This window comes from Rana temporaria, chromosome 2, assembly GCF_905171775.1.
Source record: "Rana temporaria chromosome 2, aRanTem1.1, whole genome shotgun sequence".
In the NCBI taxonomy this organism is placed as follows: domain Eukaryota; kingdom Metazoa; phylum Chordata; class Amphibia; order Anura; family Ranidae; genus Rana; species Rana temporaria.
Window position 1 is genome coordinate 442,159,584 of NC_053490.1, and position 25,107 is coordinate 442,184,690.

The window sequence follows — 25,107 nt, forward strand, 5'->3', positions numbered from 1 at the left end:
TCCTCGCAAAAGCTTTCCACGTTCATGCGAGCTCCCTCGCATGGTGGAAAGCTTTTGCGAGTGCGCTCCCGTGATACAGCAGCGGCCATAGCCGCCGACTGTATCACTCGGCCCCGCCCCCCGGCGCGCCGCGTCATCCGCTGTGATTGACAGCAGCGCCAGCCAATGGCTGCACTGCTATCAATCCGCCCAGCCTAGCCAATCAACGGCCAGGCTGGGAACCGAGCAGGATGACAAGCACGCCCCCGGGACTTTCGAACGGTGAGGTAAGTAAAACGGGGGCTCAGGGGGGGCGGTGCTGTCAGATGTTTTTTTACCTTAATGCATAGGATGCATTAAGGTAAAAAAACTTTTACCTTTACAACTCCTTTAATGCTTATATTTTGACTTCTTGTTTCCTACTCCCTTTTACTAACACAAAAAAAATACAAGAATGAAATTGCTGCAAGCAGTACACAGAACGAGGGATATGTTTAAGGAGAAACAGCATAGGCTGCAGCTTTTATCCATGAGTGAATGAAGAACAAAGTCATGATTATATAAGCTCCAGTATTATTATTTTTGTATCTATAGCTTGAGGGAAATTTGGGCTTGAATCCAGGTGACAGTGAGCAGATCAGAGTCAAGAATGTGATGGCAGCTCCATTGTCAAGAAAAATTACTTCTTGTACTAGTGCTGGAGATATAAAGCGAAGTTAGCAAACCCACAAAGAAATGTCAAAACTCCTAAAGTCTGCAAAGGCTGAAATATGATATAGCACTTAGGAAGACTTCTTTAAGAGACTCGCATACCATATACTGGGCTTTTGACATTATAATATATAAATGTCAATCCTTTTATTTTGTACAAAGCTGATTCTGAAGTTAAGCAAATCAGTTCCCATGACCCATATCAGGCAGATCTCCCAACATCAGATATTTAAAAAAAAAAATGTCATCTGCTAATTGCTTTTGCTTATTTTTTTTATTTTTTTTATTTTTTTCCGTTAAGTAAATAAAAAAAAGAACAAAAAATGTGTTGTAAGGCCACAAATGTTTGTATTTTAAGTCAGGCAACTCTAAATGCACTGGCAACTGATTCTAATATTTGGGGGGTTAACTTGGCTTTAATAGGCTGGTCGATTGTTGTGTCCTGCCCTTTTGATCAGTTAACATGCATATTGATACATATAAAAATAAATAAAAGAATACCCCCTGTGCTATCTTGACAGCATCATGGGCCCCTGGGCAAAAGTAATGCACCAGTGCCCCTACCAGAAAGACAGTGACTTGTGGCGCACTGGGCACGGCGTGGCAAGCAGTGGGTGTGGCTACATGATGCTACATACTCGGTGTGGCTTTTTAGGCTGATTAGAAAGTGTAGTCTGAATACACACCGTATTTATCGGCGTATACCGCGCACTTTTTTGCCCTGAAAATCGTGGGTGCGCGATATACGCCGATACCCGCTTCCCGCGCTGAGTTTGAACCACTGCGCCGGCATATACTGAGCGCAGTACACTCGGGTATAGTCGGGCAGGCTCGGCTCCTCTCGCGGTCATGTCCTGTGCGTCCTGTACATCCTTTACGCGAGAGGAGCCGAGCCTGCCCAACTATACCCGAGTGTACTGCGCTCGGTATATGCCGGCGCAGTGGTTCAAACTCAGTGTGGGAAGCGGGGATCGAGCGGGGAGGACACCACGATGGCCGCAGAAGGACGCCGGACTGGATGAGGCCGCCGATGGACGCGATGGACGACGGGCAGGACGCGATGGACGATGGGCAAGACACCGACGAGGGGCATCCAAACTGTAAGTATTTTTTTTTTTCAGGAATTTTTCTTCAAGTTCGGGGGTGCGCAATAGGCCGATAAATACGGTAGTTGTAAGCCATAAACCTCAACATTTTAAAATAAATGCTTGAAATATATCACTGTGTGTAACGCATCTATACAAAATATATGAGTTTCATTTTTTGAATTGAATTACTGAAATAAATTTACTCCTTAATGATATTCTAATTTTTCGAGATTGCACCTGTATATGAAAGCAAGCTGGCTGATCTACATGGATATCTTTTGACTTTTAGACTGCATTGAAAAATATGTTCTTATTCTGTTGCATGCAAAACTTGAATGACTATTTTGTATGCAGATGTGAACATAAATAGAAAAACGTGTAAACTCCGAAGTTTACTGTTGTCTTTATCTGATAAATACAGACAATGGGCCAAATCCTCAAAAAAGATACGACGGAGTAACTGCTGTTACTCCGTCGTATCCCTGGTCCTAACTATGGAACTGATCCACAGAATCGGTTTCCCATAGTTAGGACGAAGATCCGGCATGTGTAATTGAATTACACTGCCGGATCTTAGGATGCAGCACCGCATCCGCCGCTGGGGGCATTTCGCGTCGAAATGCCGCCTCGGGTATGCAAATTAGGACTTACGGAGATCCACGAAGCTTTTCAGCTTCGTTTTTTTCTCCGTAAGTTTCATTTTGCAAACGCAAAATTAGGGCTGCTTTTACAAGGTGTAAACTGTTTACACCTTGTAAAAACAGACCTTTCTTGCTCGCGACGCGATTTTTTTTAAATTTGAATTTTTTTTTTTGGCGCCGTATCTTTTTTTTTACCCGACGCAACTTTATTGTCCCGTCGCAATCCACAAAGCCCGAAGTAACGTAATTTCGCGCTATGCACGTCGGGAAAATGACGTCACGAGCATGCGCAGTACGGCCCGCGCGGGAGCGCGCCTCATTTAAATGGTAATCGCCCCCTGGAGAAGAGGAACGCCTTGCGCCGGCCCGATTTAAGTTACACCGCTCAAAATTTCCAGGTAAGTGCTTTGTGTGGGCACTTAGTTAGAGATTTTGCGGCGGTGTAACTTAAATGGAAAAAGTTACGTTGCGCCATTTTTTTGAGGATTAGGCCCAATGTTCTGTGTTTTTCAAGCTTAAAGTAAGCAGAGGGATACATTTTTTTTTTCTACCTGGACATTGTACCACCATCAAAAATATTGATGGTGGCCTTCAAATTTAAAGTCAAATAAATGGTTACCCGAATCTTGTTTTCTTTTGGGGTCATTGACTTTTCTCCTCTTACCTTTTTCTTTTAGGGAACTCTGGTTGTAGAAATATGTGGAGTAGCTTTGGTGAGCAGTGTGCTGGCAATTGTCATGTTATGAGCAACAAGTGTCAGCAAATTCACAACAGGCACAAATCATGTTGAAATTGTTTCCCCGATTCTATTCACTACAGCAGACCCTTTTTCAATCTTTCTGTCATCACATCAGTTGGTTCCCATTCTAACACTAAATCATCCATTGATGGGGCCTGGCCTGAGGCTCCAATGGTCTTTACGTGTTTTTGATTCTAAAGTTATTTTGGGTTTGTAAAAAATCAATGCATCCATCAATCTCAGAGCAGTCACATACAAAGAACAGCTTAGGTGCTATGCTAAATTCCTTTAACCCACAACAATATCGTTGACTAGTTACAATTATCACAGCCCACTATCAGTTTCAAATCGTTCCCATTTATTACATCTGATAAAATAATATACTAATTATGCTTCATTATCACTGGTCTCCTTCGTCAGCCTCCTTGCACAGTACAAAATTACTATGGTGACCTGCTACTCTACTGGGAATTTATTTTGTTGAAGTTTATTATCTCTTTTATAATGCTAATGATGCTGCTGCAACCATAGGAAGAAATAAAACAATTACTTTCTTTGCTTTGGTGCTGCAATTCCCCCCCAAAAATATTAATAAATCTTCAACTTGATCAGCACCTCTGTTCACAGGAGACTGTTAGTGCTACCTGAACTCCAAAGATACACAAAAACATTCTCATATGCCCAATGCCCACACTAAAATTGTCCCTGCGAAGAAAAATAAAAAACAAATGGCAATTGCTCTTAACAAAGCATGTATATCTACACATGTATTAATCTGTTGAGGTCAAACAGAGAAGAAATGTGTGTTAAAGTTAATAACTTAAGTTTTTTTCCCACGCAATAAAAAAAGTAAACCTATTAAAATATTAGTGCCAAAATATCCCCAAATATTACTGTTTTATTTCTAAAATCTGATGTGTCCTAGATATGTAACCAAACCAAAGGATTAATTGACTGAGCTCCATTTGCAAATACCCAAACAGATATGTTTAATGTGTAATCACAACTAGATTTCATTAAATTCCTTTCGGCTCCATTAAATTCTGCAACATAAATGTAAAAACATGTTTAATCATATTTAAGATAAACACTGGATGACCAATCACAAAAAAAATAGGTAAAACATGACTTGCTGCTCTATGATCATGCTGAGACTTCATTAATCTAAAGCAAGGCTCTATAGCATATCACACCAAGGAGATTCCATTCATATCACTATGGAGGTCCTTCATGTTAGATTTGGGTGCCTTCCAAAGCAGGAAAGATAAGAACAATAGTCTTCTTTTGTTATACTCAGCCACAGAAATAACACTGAAAACAGAGAGGAGGTTAAAGGACAGCAGGGCATGTGGTCTGCATTACTGTCCACAGACATACTTTTTTCAATTATTTACTTTTCAAAAGTTTTTATTTGGCTTTTTCCCAGTCTCGAATAAATTGACCATATATTAAACAGGAACCTCCCAACACAGAAAAAAATGCAATACTGCCTGTTACGATATACAAAATATTATGAGAAAAAAATAAAATACAGATAAATCATCAAAAGTAGACCAGAAAAACATATAAAAAAATAAGAAGATAGCAAAACAATGGGAAGGCGTACAAAAGAAGAAGCATCTGACTGGCCAAAAAAATTGATAAAACCTTAACTGGATAGCATTTAGTTTGCTAAAGAACTGGGTAATATAAGCAACAGCCTTTTTTTGTTTTATTAAATAATATTTTCACATTTTTCTCATCCTACATTGCATCTTGGTAACGCTGATCTCTTGCAGCCTCTGTCTACATTCATAAACTTAATTGATAATTGCATGGCATTTCAAATGGCAGGTTTCCTGATGGTGACAACAGTGGTAGGCCACTTAAAGTGTTCATAAAAAGCCCTTGTGAGGGGATGACAATTCCAAAACAGAACACAGGGACAGAGCATTGTCACCCTAAAGTGCCTGACCAGACTTCTTTATAGCTGGAATAACAGGTATTATTGTAATGAAAGCTATGGATTTATAAATATTGAAAATTACATTTGAAGTTAAAATGTCACAGCTTATATGCAGTTTTAGTGACTGGGTTTAATATACTTCACTTATTCATTATTTTGTTCATTAACATTTTTCAAGGGAAAAACTGTAGTAAAGTACAGTTTGTAACGGAGAACATGAAAATGTACAAGAGGCATTACAACCTGTCAAGCGTATTAAGTATGGGGGGGGGGGTGTTGGAAACAGAATATGTGTATCCAATGGACACACTCCATCTCAAAGGGCCAACAGATCATGGTAAAATTCTATTGAAAGATATCAGGTGGCCCAGGGATGCCAGATAGACAAATAGTTATCCATTTTGCCAGTCATTTTAGCTTCTATATTTTCATTCGGCATGACTGAGTTGAACCTCGACTTGGTTTAAGAAAAGAAGAGGGTAGGTGATTTTCAGACTTTGACTGGCTGCTTTTAGAACATGCAGTCATCATTTGAATGAAAATGCCTGGAGGTTTGAGGTTTACCTGTGCATGTTGGGTTAAAAAGTGGTAGAACCATGGAGTCAGAGATCATCTGGAATAATTCTTCCCAGAAATGCATACTATAGGACAGGTCCACCACAAAGGTTCCCTCCTGTCTACACTGTCTGAAACATTGTGGTGAGTAGATGGGTGCATAGCAGTGGCGGCTGGTGCTCAAAATTTTTGGGGGGGCGCAAAGGAAAAAAAAAATTGCAGTCTCACTGTGCCCAAACGCAGCCACTGTTACATGCCATCAAATGCAGCCACTGTGCCATCAATTCGCACCACTGTGCCATGCCATTAAACGCAGTCACTGTGCCATGCCATCAAATGCAGTCACTGTGCCATCAATTCGCACCACTGTGCCATGCCATTAAACGCAGTCACTGTGCCATCCATTGTCACCACTGTGCCATGCCATTAAATGCAGCCACTGTGCCATACATTGTCACCACTGTGCCATGCCATTAAACGCAGCCACTGTGCCATACATTGTCACCACTGTGCCATGCCATTAAACGCAGCCACTGTGCCATACATTGTCACCACTGTGCCATGCCATTAAACGCAGTCACTGTGCCATCCATTGTCACCACTGTGCCATGCCATTAAACGCAGCCACTGTGCCATACATTGTCACCACTGTGCCATGCCATTAAACGCAGCCCCTGTGCCATACATTGTCACCACTGTGCCATGCCATTAAACGCAGCCACTGTGCCATACATTGTCACCACTGTGCCATGCCATTAAACGCAGCCCCTGTGCCATACATTGTCACCACTGTGCCATGCCATTAAACGCAGCCACTGTGCCATCCATTGTCACCACTGTGCCATCCATTGTCACCACTGTGCCATCCATTGTCACCACTGTGCCATGCCATTAAACGTAGCCACTGTGCCCTTTAATGGTCACCGCTGTGCCAATTGTCCCCACTGTGCCCTGTAAATTGCGTTTACCCCCCCCCCCTGCCCGGCACTTACCTTTACTGGAGTCAGGCATCCACGTCCCACGATGTCTTCTCCCGCCCTCGATGACTGACAGGCGTCTCAGCCAATCAGGTTACAGGTAGCCAGAACCGACCAACGTGATTGGCTGTGCGCTCCGAGAATAAGCTTCCAGCTGTATTGGGAAAGCCTATCAGAGCCGTTGGCTTTGATAGACATTTCCCTACAGCCAACCAGCTGGCGTTATTCAGATGGCCGGACATTGAGCGCCGACCATCTGAATAACAGCGGCAGCGGCGAAAATAACATAGATTCGTGCAATGCATGAATCTATGTTATTTCACTCAGTGGCGGTGAGAGCCAGAGGGGGCGGCGCTCCAGCGCCCTCTATGGACGAACCGCCACTGGTGCATAGTGAGCGATCCAGGACTGTACTAAATATTATGTCAGGACTTTATCACTGGTCTTGACTGCCAATACATTGCAAGAACAGGATTTGGTTGCTTTGCATATTTGAGATCTTGTGTATCCAATTTGAGCCCTAAATCTACTGACCATTTTGCATATTGCTAAGGTCATGGTATATAATAGAGTGATCATCCCCGATGCATGGGGTTCTGAATTACATCTCAAAGAAGGTAAAAAACAGGGAATTTTCTATAAGTTCACAAAGGGCTTAATCCCTTCTTTGGTATTCAGGTGGTATACCTCAAATCCCTGGAGATTGTAGTAGTATAAACACCCAGGGAAATGTGTGATTATGAGTAATGGTCATAAAGGGCTGGTAGGGGGCTTGGAGGTTTGCTGAATATATAACTACGTCGCAGACTTGCATTGTTAGTTTAGTGACAAGGTTAGGTAGAAGGTGTATATCAGCAGGCTGAGCCAGAAGTGGTTGCTACTGTAGCTCACAGAGTGTCACATTCTATGGCCTCAAGGCCTACCCAGAGGGGTGTCCTGTGTATGACATGGAATTCGGGCCTCTTAGGTTTTGGAACAAAGTTAATACAGGTGTGTCCAAGTCCCCCCAAATGTTTGCTATGTGTGAGGGTCTCCCTGTTTGGAAGGGGTTTGGTATAGTGTCACAGAAACAGTGTGTTCTGGTGCTGAAGCAAAGGGACAGCTACAGGCAGCACTCAAAAATAGTATAACAGTTTAGAAAATAAGTTATCTTAATGACAGCTGTGTTTATCTTAAAGCAGGGAGTGCTGGTTTTGGCGTTTTCATCCTGGGCCAGTAATAATAACATATGTTAGGTTTGTTGTCTTGATTGGAGGTACTTGCCAATCAGTCATTGATCAGAGCAGCTGTGGTGTGGTGGTACTTGGGATGAGGACTATGACACTAAGGTGGGAGTGGATGCTTTTGGCTCTTCTAAAAAAAATATTTTCCTAATCCAGTGGATCAGGCTGAGCAGGCAGATGACAGGTCTGTCTCTGCGCACTGTAAAGAGACCGACCTGTCAGAGTGCCGTTATCCTCTATGGGGGATCGGATGAAGATGGACCGTAGAGTCCGTTTTCATCCAATCCGCCAGATGGATGAAAAAAAGGGTTTCCATCCGTCACACTTTAGCGGATCGGAGTGGGTCAGATGTTAACGGACATGTCACCGCTGACATCCATCGCTCCATAGACCTGTATGGAGAGTCTGTTCAGGTCCGCCTATAAAACTGACAGGCGGACCTGAACGTCACTGAACGGTCCCCCCATGTGAAAGGGGCCTTAAGTGGAATATCCTGCCTGTGAAGGCTATCAACATCTTGCATTACCTAGTAGCTGGTGGGTTGCCTGGTACCGCACATGAATTGGTTACAGCTAAACATTATGTCAACCTGCCCATATCTACTGGGTGCTAGTGAAATGCATTTTGTAGATCACATTTTCCAATTGATCAAGGCATTCTGTAATTTTACTTTTCTCAAAATGTTGTAGATTTGTGCCACTGTAAATCAGCCATAACTTATAATGGTAATAGAGGGAAGAGAATGTATTTTATCAAAGTAGCATTTTCTAAACATCTTCTTTCTTTTAACCAACCTAAACAATTTTCCATCCCAGTTTTGACACCAAAAAAATATTTTCCCTTCTAGATTGTAAGCTCTAACAAGCAGGGCCCTCTGATTCCTCCTGTATTGTATTGTAATTGTTCTGTCTTCCCTTAAGTTGTAAAATGCTGTGCAAACTGTTGGCGCTATATAAATCCTGTATAATAATAATAATAATTTTCCATTTCAAATTTGTACAAATTTGGCAAAAAAAGGTACCGTATGTTGGCCTTCTATATAAATAGAAGCCATGTAGATGTCTATATGTCTGGATACAGAACAAAAAAAACAGTATAACATATACAGCTGGTTCGTTCACTTGCCACATCCCTCATTTTTCCTTTTTATCACATGAAGTCTCTAGACTCATGACTGTGTGTTTTCTCATATGCTGAATAGACTCTTGATAATGTTAGAGGAGAAAAGTGAGCTGGCAGCTTGAACTGAGTCATTTCCTAATGCTATCCAACACAGTACCAATTTCTTAGCAAAGCATTTATTTCCAATGACCGCATAATAAGGTCACCGCTGTGTTACCGCAACTGTCACTTCTATATAGTGGCGGTATATGTTTGTTTGACAAATGCTTCCCATAGCACTCCTCATAAATGACATAAACAATATATATGTGTACACTTACAGATGTGCAGGTCTGTTCACTTGTCATGTAAGATTTATGTGCAGCGGTTATGTATATGGTGTGAATTTGACAATGAAAAGCAGAGCATAAAGTACTCATTTGGTCTATACAGTTCATTATCCTGTTTTGTTCAGGCCCTTGTAGCCACAATTCCCAACGTCACAGATAAACAGAACTGTAGAAGGAATAATATGTGTTCAAGTCTGTTGTGTTTGGGTTTCTCTGGTTAAATTAAACATATTGAATCATTAGTTTGGGCTGGTTAATTTAACTTAAAATGAAAACTCACCTTTAGTAACATGTTCTAAAAATCTCTCTATATCTTCTGAATAGCACATTGTGTGATTTTTTTGGTGGGTTGTGGTCAGAAGTTCTCATAGCTAGCCACCGTTCCAGGTCAGTTATGCAGGAAGTGGATCACTTATATAGACAAGCTGAAGCCAAAGTCTGGAAAACTTTATTTATAGTATAAAAATTAATAAATTATAGGGAGGCTGAAATTTACTTTTTAGACCAGCTGTAACTGGTTCAAAATTTTGAGGGAATGCAACCAATTCTATAGTGATCAGCAATAATTTGTATTCCCCTTAAAAAGGAGTGAAATCCTTTCATAACATGTGTGCTCCATGCCAAAGTCGTACAAAGTACCAGCAGTTTGTAAGTTCAGCAATAACGGCAGACCTATCATCTACTGACATTTGTGGTGTGACATCTACCTCCCTATGGACACCTTATAGAAAGAGTCACTTTGGCCTTTCCTATTTCTAAATTCAGCTGTAAACTTTGTGTGAACCTTTACTTTACACATGTAGAGCAAAGTGACAGGTTCACTTTAATGCCCCCTTCCCGGCAGTACATACTCACTTTTTCTTCATTCCCCCGCTGCTCTATTCAGGAGAAGTTTAACTGTGTAAGCCATGGCTGCTGAGAAGCATAGACTAATTTATGAACAACTAATAAACCAATACATATACATTGCCCCCCAAAAAAGACACAAAAGCTAATTAAGTTGGAAATAGGGCAAGGTCACAGCTTTATTGAACTTTGCAAAAGTAACAACTTTCCAAATGTACCAAACAACAATGCCAGTCACAGCTGTTGTATACTGTGAGCACCCATAAAACATAAACTCACATAGTCTAATGCCCTGTACACACGATCGGAATTTCCGCTGGCCTAAAATCCGATGGAATTTTGCGTTGGAATTCCATTTAAGCTGTCTTGCCTACACACTGTCAGACCAAATTCCGACCATCCAAAACGCGGTGATGTAAAACACTACGACGAGCCGAGAAAAATTAAGTTCAATGCTTCAGAGTATGCGTCGACTTGATTCTGAGCATGTGTGGGTTTTTTCTCCGTTCCACACAGACGATAGAAATTTTCGATCTGAATTTTTTCATCGAAAAAAATAAAACATGTTCTATTTCTAAACATTGACGAAAAAGTCCGATGGGGCCCACACACGGTCAGAATATCCAATGAAAAAATTCCGTCTGACTTTCCGATCGTGTGTACACGGCATAAGAGGCCTGTCCTTACCATCAGTTCCAGATAGGCATTAGACTGACCCCAGAACTTACCTTGAGGGGATAGCCCATAAACCAACATCAACTGCTGGCAAGGTCAGAACTGCCAATAAAGCTGTGACAGAAAATACCATAACGGGCGGGAGGGTGGTCAACTCTTGTGACAGCTAAATCTCCTCAGAGCAGTTGGACATGCCCCAGTGTAGCCTTTTCCTAGAGTTCAGGCTCCACCCAGTCACATAAGGTCTTTGTAACCAATACTAAGGGAGCTACTTAACTTCCCTTTTAGTTTCACGCCCACAGTGATGCCATGCTTCCTAAAGGAGGTTCAAGGGGCCTTCAATCATTGCTCAAGCTTTAGCTTACACAGGTTATGAACTGTCCTCTGCGCAGTTGCATGATGATTGGTGCAGTCACACTATTTTTATTATTATACAGGATTTATGTAGCGGCAACAGTTTGCTCAGAACTTTGCAAAACAAAGAGAGACAGAACAGTTAAAATACATATGGACACAAGATGATTAGACAGACCCTACTCATGAGCATTTACAATCTATATAGAAGGGGCAAGTGGTACAAAAGGTAATAAATGAATGAAGTAAAAGTACAGTTTTAGCTGGAGACAGGATAGGTTTCACAAAAGAGGTGAGTTTTCAAGGATTGCCTAAAGGTGGATAGAGTAGGAGATACCTGGACAGATTGGTGTAGAGTTCCAGAAGAAGGGAAAGACTCTGGAGAACTCCTTGAGTCTGGCATTGAATGGTGTTTTGAGGAAACTAGAGAGCAGGGGGGCTTGGAAGTGGACAGTTTAGGTGATATTTTGAGATGAGGTTGGTGATGTAGCTTGGGGTCAATTGTGGATGGCTTTACATATTGTTGTAAGGGAACAGAAGACCATGGAGGGATTGGCAGAAAGGGTTGGTAAGGGTCAGCCTGTGTAAAGGCAGGGCAACGAATAGGGAGATGCAATAGTCACAGCAAAAGATAGCAAGGGAGTGACTTAGTTACTCAGTGGCTCTGTGGTGTCGTTTGTTAGGAAGGGGCAAATTTTTGAGGTGTTATGCAGAAAAATTTGGAGATAGACTAGATGAGGGCCCAGAAAAAGAAGTCAGAGTCCAGGATTACACATGGCATCCTGGCATGAGCAGAGGAACTAATATTTGTGCTATTGATCTTGATGGAAAAAGTAGGGAAGGGGACATAGAATGGGGGGAGAGGTAAGGAAATATTGTCTTTAAAAGACTGTGTTGGAGGAAGTGGTGTGACATTCATATTGATATGCCAGTTAGTAAATTATTGATGTGTTAGGAGACTGAAGGGGTGAGCTGAGGAGAAGAAAAATGGATTCAGGTGTTACATTGATCGAATCGCATGCTCCTACATACCCGGAAGTACCAGGAGTTTTGTATGTTCTTGGAACCTGTTGCATTGTGCTTTAAGGGCAAAGCATAGTTTTTCTTTAATAGCAAACCTTATGTTTAATCAGGTTCTCGCCTAAGTCAATATTTACCCAGACACAATCCTCATCTTAAGCCTCGTATACACCACTAGTCTTTTTTCACTCAACAAAAACTGACAGCTCAGGTCAGAGCTGCTGTACTAATAATTCGATATTAGTACAGTGATCTCCCCTGCATTGCTATTGTGTTCTGATATGGGGGACGGCCGCTGATTGGGAGCTGGTTGGCAGACCTTTTTAGTCATATGCCTTCGGCAGAAGCCTTCTGCCAGACTGGCTGCCATACACACAGGCTAAATGTCTGCCGGTTTCTGTTGAACTGGCCAATTCCAGCTGACATTTGGCCTGTGTGTACTAGGCTTTACTCTTAAAGGGACACTAAAGGCAAGATTTTTTGGGTTTAAAAATAACAAACATGCTATACTTACCTCCGCTGTGCAGTTCGTTTTGCACAGAGTGGCCCCGATCCGTGTCTTCTGGGGTCCCTCGGCGGCTGTCTCTTTCGAGGGGTGAGGTAAGTAAAACGGGGGCTCGGGGGGGGGGGGGCGGTGCTGTCAGATGTTTTTTTACCTTAATGCATAGGATGCATTAAGGTAAAACATTTTTTACCTTTACAACCCCTTTAAGCCTCGTACACACGCACACGTTTTCTCAGCCAGAAACAGCAAGAAAACTGCTGGCAGAGCTTTTTGCCGAGAAAACCATTCGTGTGTATGCTTTTTTGTCGACAAAACTGCCTGGAATCTCGACAAGAATAATAGAGAATCTGTTCTCTATTTTCTCGTCGGGATTCTCAATTTTCTCGTTGTGATTCTTGTCGGACTGTTTTAGGACGAGAAAACCGGTCGCGTGTATGCTTAAAAAAACACGAATGCTCAGAATCAAGTATGAGACGGGAGCGCTCCTTCTGGTAAAACCAGCGTTTGAAATGGAGATAGCACATTCATCACGCTGTAACGGACTGAAAAGCACGAAGACTGAAAAGCGTGAAACGTCTCTCACCAAACTTTTAGTAACACAAGATTAGCAAAAGCAGCCCAAGGGGTGGCGCCATTGGAATCAAATTTCCCCTTTATAGTGCCGTTGTACGTGTTGTACGTCACCGCGTTTTAGAACGACGAGATTTTGGCTTGACAGTGTGTATGCAAGGAAAGCTAGACAAGAATCCTGTTAAGCTTGACAAGAATCCCGTCAAGAAAAACTATGTTTTTTTTCCAATGGGATTCTCACCCGTGTGTACAGGGCTACAGTCCCAATGACTGTGCTGCCATACTTGGAAAGCCTCCCTTTGCATAGCCAAGATGTGTGGTATAGCCCTGTATGCACTGCCGATTATTTATTCATGGTAGACTGATGATGTCATCATGCTATAGCCACAGTGACTCCATTGCACTGCTGATGCCTGGATAATATACAAGGTATAAGGTACAGTTGTGGATAAACAGCCTGCATTTTCACAGTCATGTGTGGTATGCGAAGGAATAAAATGCTCTTTACATACATCACCCTTACCACAATACTAGATCATGTTCCGATGGCCAGATAACATTACAAGCTTTATGAGGTAATGCCCCAGTGTAAACTTGTGGTCATGCCATTTGTTATCACACTAATTTCCAAAATCAATGATGTCACAAAATTGTCCAAGTTCTGTTTATTGAGAACATGCAGGCTGGTGGGATGGTACAGACAAGTGCCAAGGGTGGTTCTCACTGCACACCTGCAATGCATGTAATTGCTCAGTAATGTAGTGCATAACCAAAAACATACATAGTTTATGTAAAGGCCTATTCAATGAAACAAAAATAGACAAAAAATATCCTATATGAGGTAACAGAGACATAAGTTACATAAAAAAAAAAAACATTTTTACAAAATGTGTTTGTAACATAAGGCCTACTCCTCCAAGATCCTACAGGAAAAAAGTTTTATTTTCAGTGCTGTCATAAGAAACGTTCATGTGACTGTACAGGAGACCCCACCATTTGACATTGAAAACATGCAGTCTTGCATATGTCTGAGACAACATTACAAACATGACATCATTTCCTCTATTCTGCCCTTCCCACAGGAAATTCTTTATGGACTAAACAATTAAAGTCATTTCAAAAAGGTACCTTAGAGTCCCTATTGGCATAAGCAAACTTTTTAAACTGCGAATGACACTGAATATTGTGATCTCACTGTGATTCAATAAGTTATACGTAAGGGACTAAACATTACCATAAATCAGAACGGTCAGGTTTAACATTAAAACATGTGTTCTCTGCTTGGTCCCCTGATATTTCAAAGTGACTGCTATTTTTACTGATATCTACACTTTTACATGGTCTGTTAACCCGCTTTATTGTTTTATAAATTAACCCTTTTGTGCCTAGCAGTCAATGATGCCTAAATGTCTAAATTAGCAGCCTCAGGCTAAGCCATTAATTCTATGTCTAATTTGTATAGCTAAATATCTTAGTTTTTTTTTTTATACATTTAAATTGATTATGTGCTTTCATCTAATTACAGCATTAAAACATATGTCAGGGCAAGGCTTTTACTTGGTATGCTGTTTTTTTTATTATTCATTTAAATTAGAGAAGCCAGAGACCCAAGCCTGAAGTCGCTCATAGGAGTCAGGAGGGCTCCATGTGGGAGCCTGAGCAGTGGTGTGGTGCTGCCTAGATGAGGATTTCGGAAGCGGTAAAATGATAAAAATCAATACTCGCTCCCACCAAAATTGTAAAAAAAATGTAACTCCGTTACAGACAGGAGGAGGGAGTGAACGAGTGGTACTTCTCTTTTTGGGTGAAATTCTGCTTTAATTGTCCCAATTTTCTTTTTCAGTATTCCTTTATATTAATTTAAGGCAGCATTTCACAGCACATAAAATATGCATAAGAAGCATACTACTTTATTCTGTGGTATAAATTACATACATGTAGTTATATGTGGTGTACAGTGTGTGTGCAGTGGTTTCCGAGCGCTAACGGGTAATTGCAGGGTTTTTATAAACCAATAAAACTGGAAGTCAAAACACTAGTTTAAAACACACAATTATGCGTGTCGGGAGCCTTTGGGGTAAGACTGCGCTATATTAAGATACCTCTCAACTCAACAATTATAATGAATTAATTTAAATATTATTATTACATTAAAGAGGAAGTAAAGTCTTCCTCTTTAATTGTATCTACAGATAAGCCTATAGGAAGGCCATGGTAGCAGAGTGCGGGGCATCATTCTAAGGTAAGTGTTTCATAATGAGCTGGTATATAATGCATATTAGCTCATTGTGCCTTTGTCTTGCAGGTTGTTTTTTTTTTTTCCTGAGGTTTACAACCTCTTTAAGGTCTACTATGTTGGCAGATATACGCGTAGCTAAATCTTTCACTTGAAACACACATGCTCATGGGTACCAATATCTTGTATCCATGCAAGTGAGGGTGCTACACAAGTTTCCTTGAAACTACAAAAGTGCCATTATTAGCTCTCACAACTATTATTAACTGAACAGCACTAACTTTCAACCCCATCAAATACCTGGAAGCATCCAATGGTTTTGAAAAGGGACCTTAGTGAATCTTTCTTTTAGGAATCTACTTAGGGCTTAGACCTGATTGGTCTGTTTTAGTTATCATTCTGTAGCCTCCAAGTAAATATTTTTCTGGTTCAAGGAAACCACATTGTGTAAAGTCTGTCAGTTTTCTTTCTGTCAAGCTCTGTCTCAACAGGGAGAATTACCTAAACTTGCTGTCCAGTAGACACAACAGCATATAAGAGGAAATCTCTTCCAAATAAGGAAAACCCCTTCTTAGACTGAGGCCCCGTACACACGTCCGAGGAACTCGACGGGCAAAACACATCGTTTTGCTCGTCGAGTTCCTTGTGAAGCCGCCGAGGATCTCAGCGAGCCGAAATTTCCCATTGAACAACGAGGAAATAGAGAACATGTTCTCTATTTCCTCGCCGAGATCCTCGTCGGCTTCCTCGGACAAAACTGTACAGACGACCGAGTTTCTCGGCAGAATCCAGCTCCGATCGAGTTTCTGGCTGAATTCTGCCGAGAAACTCGGTCGTGTGTACGGGGCCTGAAGGCACCTGAACAAGTTTCCCCATTGAAAGAACTCCCCTCTGTTCCTGTTCTGGTAACACAAAATTTGAATTGTCTCCTAACAATGAAGGCCTAGAGGTATAGAAGGATTGAATCACATCAGTGGGAATACATACTGCACTAATTTTACTAATAGTAAAAGAAAACCAACATGCCAAACTGTTCATCCAGATGACAAAACTTACTAAAGTCCAATATCTACAACAAGAAACCATTGGCGTTTCAATAGAATGCTGTATGATAAAGCTTTGTGATTGATGGCGCAACTCTTTAGGGCAAAGTCAGGTTGATATCAAGGCCTCATTAGGAAGTAGCATGGGAGACTGGTGAGCTCTCAGCTGATGGGGATTTACTATATGCAAGAGACTTGCTTTTACTTGTAAGTTTGGTTTTAGGGAATAAAACAGATCTTTACATTATTATACTATGGTGGCCCTTTATTTGTGGTTCTGAGTATTGTGGTGCCTGACTTGTTCCATACAAAGATTTGCCTCATTTTGCAGCAAGGTAAGGGAAAGAAGTTAGAGGTATCTGGAGCCATTGATTATATTCCTCATAAGGAGGGGAAAAGCACTGAGTGACCTATATTGATTCATGGGTCTGATTATTGAGGAGAGGGCACATCTTGAACATGGTGGTGGCACATGAGCGAAATTGATCTGATTTATGGCACTGGGACTTTTGTTTAAAGGAAAACTGTCCTTTGCATCGCTGGTTTTGTGGTCACATCATCTTCTATTTAGTGTGTTGTACATCACTGGGACTTTGGTCACAATATCTTTCGATAGCATGAAGAATTGGGTTCACAGCACTGCCTTTTGCGCCTATTGCTTCCTAATAAGTGTATGATTTGATCATAGTTTTTCACAACACTGAAATTTTTGGGTCACACATTTGTTTGCATTTAAAAATCAATACTGTACTATATTATATTGCACTCAATTTTGAAGCATGCGGTATGCAGCATTGATGTTAATGGTTTGAAATGTATTGTATATCGTTTTTGCAGAACTGTTATTTTGTTTAATACACACCAGCACTTCACTATTTTTTATTTATACTTTAATAAAGGGAACTACAAAAACAATGTTTACAATCAAAACCTAACAGGGGTTCTAATAATCCTTTTCTCTATACATATTTATTCTATTGAAAATTAAGAAAATATTTTTTTGGGCTTTAACCACTTCCCGACCTCCTCATGTACATTTACGTCGGCAGAATGGCACGGACAGGCACAATCACGTACCTGTACGTCCTCTGCTAGACGTGGGTGGGGGGTCCGATCGGGACCCCCCCCCCCGGTACATGCGGAGGTCGGGTCCGCTCGGGGAGCGATCCGGGACCACGGCGCGGCTATTTGTTTATAGCCGCTCCGTCGCGATCGCTCCCCGGAGCTGAAGAACGGGGAGAGCCGTGTGTAAACACGGCTTCCCCGCGCTTCACTGTGTCGGCGCATCGATCGCGTCATCCCCTTTATAGGGGAGACACGATCAATGACGTCATTCCTACAGCCACACACCCCTACACTAGTAAACACATACACAGTGATCCCTAACTCCTACAGCGCCCCCTGTGTTTAACTCCCAAACTGCAACTGTCATTTTCACAATAAACAATGCAATTTAAATGGATTTTTTACTGTGAAAATTACAATTGTCCCAAAAATGTGTCAAAATTGTCCGAAGTGTCCGCCATAATGTCGCAGTCACGAAAAAAATCGCTGATCGCCGCCATTAGTAGTAAAAAAAAAATAATAAATAAAAATGCAAAGAAACTATACCCTATTTTGTAAACGCTGTAAATTTTGCGCAAACCAACCGATAAACGATTATTGCAATTTTTTTTACCAAAAATAGGTAGAAGAATACGTATCGGCCTAAACTGAGGAAAAAAAAAATTTATATATGTTTTTGGGGGATATTTATTACAGCAAAAAGTAAAAAATATTGCATTTTTTTCAAAATTGTCGCTTTATTTTTGTTTATAGCGCAAAAAATAAAAACCGCAGAGGTGATCAAATACCACCAAAAGAAAGCTCTATTTGTGGGAAAAAAAAGACGCCAATTTTGTTTGGGAGCCACGTCGCACGACCGCGCAATTGTCTGTTAAAGCGACGCAGTCCCGAACTGTAAAAACCCCTTGGGTCTTTAGGCAGCATTTTGGTCCGGGGCTTAAGTGGTTAAAACAATTTAAAAATGATTGCTATTTCTCAAGATAAAAAAGTTTAAACTAAATTTTGGGATGTGAAATTTGAAAGGTTACGAAATGTCTCATTCCATATAGACCATACTACACAAACCTTTGTTGAACAAAGTCTGCAACTCTGCACCATACAGAAAAAGCATTAGAAGAAGAGGAGACACAATCATTCATTGCCTGTCTGTGTTCGCTGTACTAAAGGAAGTAAGTGTTGTTTCCCTTTTGTGGTAGCTGGGAAGAGGTTGTAGGGTCAGAGGAAGGACAAAGAGCAAATAACACCTGCCAGAGGTAACAACTGGCCTAAGAAACCATAGCGCTCCTAATATGCCAGTTGTCCCTAACTTACACAGTTTTTAAAAAATATATTTGCCAGCTGTGCCATTCTACTCACTTTGTTCAGATAAATGTTTTCTTTTTGTTTAAGGCTTCATGCACACTGGTTTATGGTTACATAGTTGCATAGTTAGTCAGGTTGAAAAAAACAAAAAAAATATATACAATCCCATATACACAATCCTTCACCCACAGTTGGTCCAGAGGAAAGCAAATAAACCCAGCAAAGCATGATCCAATTTGCTACAGCAGGGGAAACAATTCCTTCCTGATCCCCCCAGAAGCAATCAGAATTTGCCTGGATCAACGTTACCTATAAATGTTAGTACCCAGTTATATTATGTACATTTAGGAAAGAATCCAGGCCTTTTTTAAAGCGTTTGTATACCCGCTGACACTTTTTTTTTGTTCAACTGTAAGGCCCTGTACAAACGGTCAGACAAAACCGATGAGAATGGATCGAGGTTCAGTTTCATCGGTCCAAACCGACAGCGTGTACGGCCCATCGGTCTGTTGTCCTTCGGTCCAAAATTGTAAAACATGCTTTAAAATCGAACCGATGGACCGCTGCCTGATCGATCCAAACCGATGGTTAGTACAGAAAGCATCGGTTCAAAACCCGCGCATGCTCAGAATCAAGTCGACGCATGCTTGGAAGCATTGAACTTCGTTTTATTTAGCACGTCGTGTGTTTGACGTCACTGCGTTCTGACCCGATCGGTTTTTGGAACGATGGTGTGTACGCACATCAGACCATCAGGCCACTTCATCGGTGAACCGATGGAAATGGCCCGTCGGACCATTCTCATCGGTTTGGAACGACCATGTGCACCGCATACTAGCTCATTATGAAATACTTACCTTAGAACGAGGCGTTGGAATCTCAGCCTTGGAAGCTGCGATGTCGTCACTCCCGTGCATGCAGGCGGGAGACTTCTTTCTGGCAAGGTCCAGCGTCTGCCAGGCTTGCAGCCAAGAATCTGAAGTCAGCGGCTCATTGCAAGGGGAATATCTCCTAAACCGTGCAGGTTTAGGAGATATTCTTTTTACCTACAGGTAAGCTTTATTATAGACTATGCAATCACTTTAAAGCAATCTACTGAGTTTACCACCTCTGGATGGCGTCTATTTTTTTCCATTTTCACAGCTCTTTTACTGTGAAGAAACCTTTCTGTATTTGGAGATTAAATCTCTTTTCCTCTAGACATGAAGAGTGCCCCCTTGTCCTCTGTGATGACCTTAAAGTGAATAACTCAACACCAAGTTCACTATATGGACCACTCATGTATTTATACATGTTGATCATATCCCCCTTAATCTCCTCTTCTCAAGTGGGAATAGATTCAGTTCCTCTTATTAGTTTGGTTGCCCTTCTCTGCACTTTCTCCAGTTCCCCTGATATCCTTTTTGAGAACTGGTGCCCAAAACTGAACTGCATATTCCAGATGAGGCCTTATTAATGATTTCTACAGGAGCAGAATGATATCTCTTAGTCTGGAGTCCATACCTCTCTTAATACAAGAAAGGAATTTGCTTGCTTTGGAAACCGCAGTTTGGCATTGCAAGCTATTATTGAGCTTATGATCTACTGTACCAAAACCCCCAGATCCTTCTCCAGTTGTAAACCCCCCCCCCCCTAGTATGTATGACGCATGCCTATTCTTAGCCCCCAAGTGCATAACCGTACATTTATCAACATTAAACCTTATGTTGCCACTTAGTTGCCCAATTAGACAATGCATTGAGGTCGGATTGTAAATTCCACTGCATAGCTTGGTGTCATCTGCAAAGACAGAAATGTTACTTTTAATCCCAGACCCAATATAATTTTTAAAGATATTAAACAGTAAGGGTCCCAACACTGAACCTTGGGGTACACCAGTGATAACCTTAGACCATTCAGAGTAAGAATCATTAATTACTACTCTCTGAATTCTGTCTTTTAGTCCGTTTTCTATCCATTTACAAACTGATATTTCCAATCCTGTAGACTTTACGTTACAAATTAGCCGTGTGTGGGGAACTGTGTCAAACATTTTTGCAAAATCCAAGTATACCACGTCCACAGCCACTCTTCTTTCCAAGGACTGCCTGGAAACGACTATAAACGACTCAGCGGACCGTTACTTAAGTGATAACGTCGGCAGCAGGGTATATAGTAAATATCTCCTAAACTATGCAAGTTTAGGAGACATTTACAGTACCTACAGGTAAGCCTTATTATAGGCTTACCTGTAGGTACAAGCGGTGTAACCACATTAAAATAGATCTCAACCCAATCTCCTAAATATTATACATTCTTTATTGTGTTAATGTGATTTAATATTTTTAAATTTGCAGCATTCATTAAAATAATAATTTTCTGTTCTGTCACGAAAGCCCTTGTTCAGGCACTTCCTTTTATGATGTGACAACTGCAAGTTGTGCTCCTTGATTGCTTTCTCATATGCTCCTGGTTAAGCCTACAAACAGCTGTGCTGATACACATTGTGAAGGCATGGTCCATCTTTGTCACCTTCAGGAAAGGTGATCCAGTGCAATGATGTGCAGCCGCGGCCTGAGAAATTGCATATACACAGCAACTAGGGTGACCACATTTCCAAACTACCATTCAGGCCCCATACACACCATAGAATCTATCCGCAGATAAATCCCATCAAATGGGTTCTGCGGATAGATCCTATGGTGTGTACACTCCGTCGGATATTTATCCGCAGATAAATCTCCCCTGGGATGGATTTCCAGCAGATGGATATTTGCTGACATGCTCAACAAATCCATCTGCTGGAATCCATTCCAACGGATGGATCCGCTCGTCTGTACAGACTTACCGGATCCATCCGCCCAAAGGGATTCCCCGCACGCGTCGTAATGATTTGACGCATGCGTGGAATTCCTTATATGACAGCGTCGCGCCCGTCGCCGCGTCATAATAGCGGCGACGGCGCGACACGTCATCGGCAGAGGATTTCAGCGCGGATTTCAATGCGATGGTGTGTACACGCCATCGCATAGAAATCTTCTGAAATCCTCGAGAGGATTTATCCGCGGATACGGTCCGCTGGACCGTATCTGTGGATAAATCCTCTCGTGTGTATGGGGCCTCAGAGACACCCTCCCTTCCCAAAAATCAGCTTTTGCTGTAACGAATCACAGCACAGTGATTGGACACAAGAGGCGGGATTTATGATTTCTTCAATCACAAGCAGGGGGCGGGATTGTGCTCCTCCAGGCATTCCCGGCCAGGACAAGTACTGTCAGTGAGTAAAGCGGTGATGTGGCGACCTTTTTTGGGGGCATCAGATTGGCCCAGGGGGGTGGCCGTGTCAGTTTCATGAATGGAATGAATGTGCCCGGGACAGACCTGCAAAATGCGGGACTGTCCCGGGCAATCCGGGAAACGTGGTAACCCTAACAGCAACTGGCTGAAAAGTGCAGGAGGAGATTAGCAGCACTAAGGTTCAAGAAGGATTGAAAAAAGTGTCAACAAAATTGTATGAAACAAATGTAAACTCCTTTTAAAAAGGCATCTTGAATGCCATTAAATTGGGGGTTACATTGAAAAATGTAAATCCCTATCTTCTAAGTTGGTTTTCATTGGTTTGTAGTGCTATCAGTGATCCTTGCTTTCATAATAAATTACTTTTTTATATAAATATAATAGTGGAAATTATCACTATTGCCCTTTCACCACAATTTCTGTAACAATACACAAAATGTTCTGTAGTTTTTATTAGCAGCCCTCATTTACACTGATGATTGTAGCTCCTATTAGAATTAGGTACATGTGCTAAGTTAAAGAAGAGGTCTAGCCGTTATGCCCTATGCCGGATCCCCATTCCATCTCCCATTTCAAAGAGAAATTCAAGTGGCAAAACATTAAACTCAAGTTAAGGTGTAATTGTAGCTAGACATATGCTCTATACATATATCCTACTACAAACATATCATATGGCATAAACATGATACATTCTTCCACTGGGGTACCCAATGTTATGTAGCCCTCCAAATTAATAGGACCCAGACCTAATACACCTATCAAAACCAGAATGCCCTGCCCTGTCTGGAACAACACTCCCCTCTACTGGCCCAAGAGAGAACTTCATGATGAAGGAAGTAATCCAGATGTGGAGTACTGCTTTCTCAGCAATGAATTTCGGACAGTGGAGTTCAAATGGGTTCATGATCTACATGATCACACCACTAAAATTAGCTTGGGAATGACTGTCTGGTGAAACTTGAGAAATTCAGGATCGGGAGAGCCAAACAAGCTTGCTTACATGTAAATTAAAATACCACGCCGCTTTGAAAACCCTGTGATTAGCCTATCAAAGTGTGCGCATTGTTTGCATGACTGTGTTAAAAGGCACCTTTACTCAAGCCTTAGGTTGCACAATGAAAATATACACTCACATAAAGCATGACGTAGAAACTTAATGTTAGTAAAACATGTCAAAAGTTGCACATGTATCAGAATAAAGATTTTAGTTTAGTTTTTTTATTCATTTTTTTTTTTGTAACTAGAGCATATAATCTTTTATTCTGTAATTAGGTCATACAATAAAGTCAATAAAAAGTTAATATGAAGTCTTAGGAATTCCTGGTTGGCGTACTATTCTGTACATATTTATAATCTTTGTTTCCCTTTCCTATATGAATATATCTTTGAAGTATATTACATGAACATAACCATTCAGGCTTATAGTAACAAGAAATAATTGGCTGAACGTTTCCAACCTGTCTAACCAACTTCTCTTTGAACTTTCTTATGCTTAGGATATTTATTGCATAGGGGTGTATTATGAAGTGGCCCATGATGGAAAACATAATTTATTTTTGTATTGAATGACAAACTTCTTGCATTCATAAAAATGTTGGTATTAATTATACAGGTATAATTCATTATACAGACAAAATTAAGAAATGTTTAGATCATAGTTTGAACTATCAAAAATTTAAGAAATGGGCAATGGAGCTGTAATTCAAGCAGAACTAATAAAACAATTTGATAAATTAAAAATTAGATACTTTACTTAACATATATATATTTTTTATTTATATAACACACACAATGATAAAAACAGTAAATGATTCAAATGTTATTAAAAACAATACAATTCAATTGCCTTTGGCATTCAGAACACTTGTACTTACCTGCGATTTGTGTAACTGGTACTTGCAGATGCTGCATTTTGATCAGGATAGTTGTGTTGCAGAGTGGATGCTGGGAATTGGTACATGAAGCCGGTGCTACAGGTAAATCCCAACAGGCTGGAGGACCAGAGCAAAACCAGAGGGAACTTCATTGTCATCAATGAGGGGACCATGCCAAGGTGAAGAGCCAATCCAGCAGCAAAGTAAAGGAATTTAAGGTACAAGAGCCCCAAAGTTTTGCAGAGCTGGACTGAGCACACAGGAACTGGCAGCTCAATACATTCTCTGAACTGAAGTCCTTTAAATTTGCTCCAGTCATTGAAAAAGTGGGCTGTAACACTATCACAATGTATATTGCTAGCACCATCTAGTGGAGTGCCTGGATAAGACAAGACTCAGGATTAAAACCAGAGATCACTGTAATTAATGCTTAAAATAGCACTGCTAGGTTTAGGCTTGCCATGAAAACATGTGGAGTAAAACAAATGAAGTCAACATGTGGCATGACACTGCTAAAAGAATCAGAGGTACATACTTAAGCCCGGTACACACGATCCGATTATCGGACTAATGATCGTCCGTTTTTTTATTGTATGCTAATCTCAGGTCGAATCTGATGAGTTTACTAAAGTCACGAAAATTCTCGTACGGCAGAATAAAAAATTGATGTCATGTGTTGTAATGCATTTGTATTGCATTTTCGAACGACAGCTGTACTGATTAAACGAAAATCGTACGATCTGGCATCGTACGAAAAAAAATTCTGTGCATGTCTGATAGAATAAAATCGGATGAACTGTCCTGATCGGCTCTCGGAAGCTCTGTACTAACGATCTGATTATCGTACGATCAGATCGAAAGCGTAATTTTTCGTACGATTTTCGGATCGTGTGTACGGGGCTTTAAAGTGACACTAAACTCTGGTTTAAATAAAAAATTCTATTCAAGTAAGTATTCTTAAAATATACATTTATAAGATTGAGCAGCGCTAAATCAAAGATACACCGATGTATATATATATATATATGTTAC

The 25,107-nt window shown here is 41.0% G+C and overlaps 1 protein-coding gene across 1 annotated transcript in view; it reads right to left on the bottom strand.

Moving 5' to 3' along the window:
- Window positions 1–24,376, bottom strand: part of COL26A1 (collagen type XXVI alpha 1 chain) — a 489,232-nt gene extending 464,856 nt beyond the window's left edge. The window contains exon 1 of the mRNA XM_040338426.1: window positions 24,076–24,376. Coding sequence (XP_040194360.1) covers window positions 24,076–24,248 — 173 coding nt within the window. The 5' untranslated portion in view covers window positions 24,249–24,376. The remainder of the gene's footprint in view (window positions 1–24,075) is intronic.
- Between the last annotated feature and the right edge of the window lie 731 nt (window positions 24,377–25,107).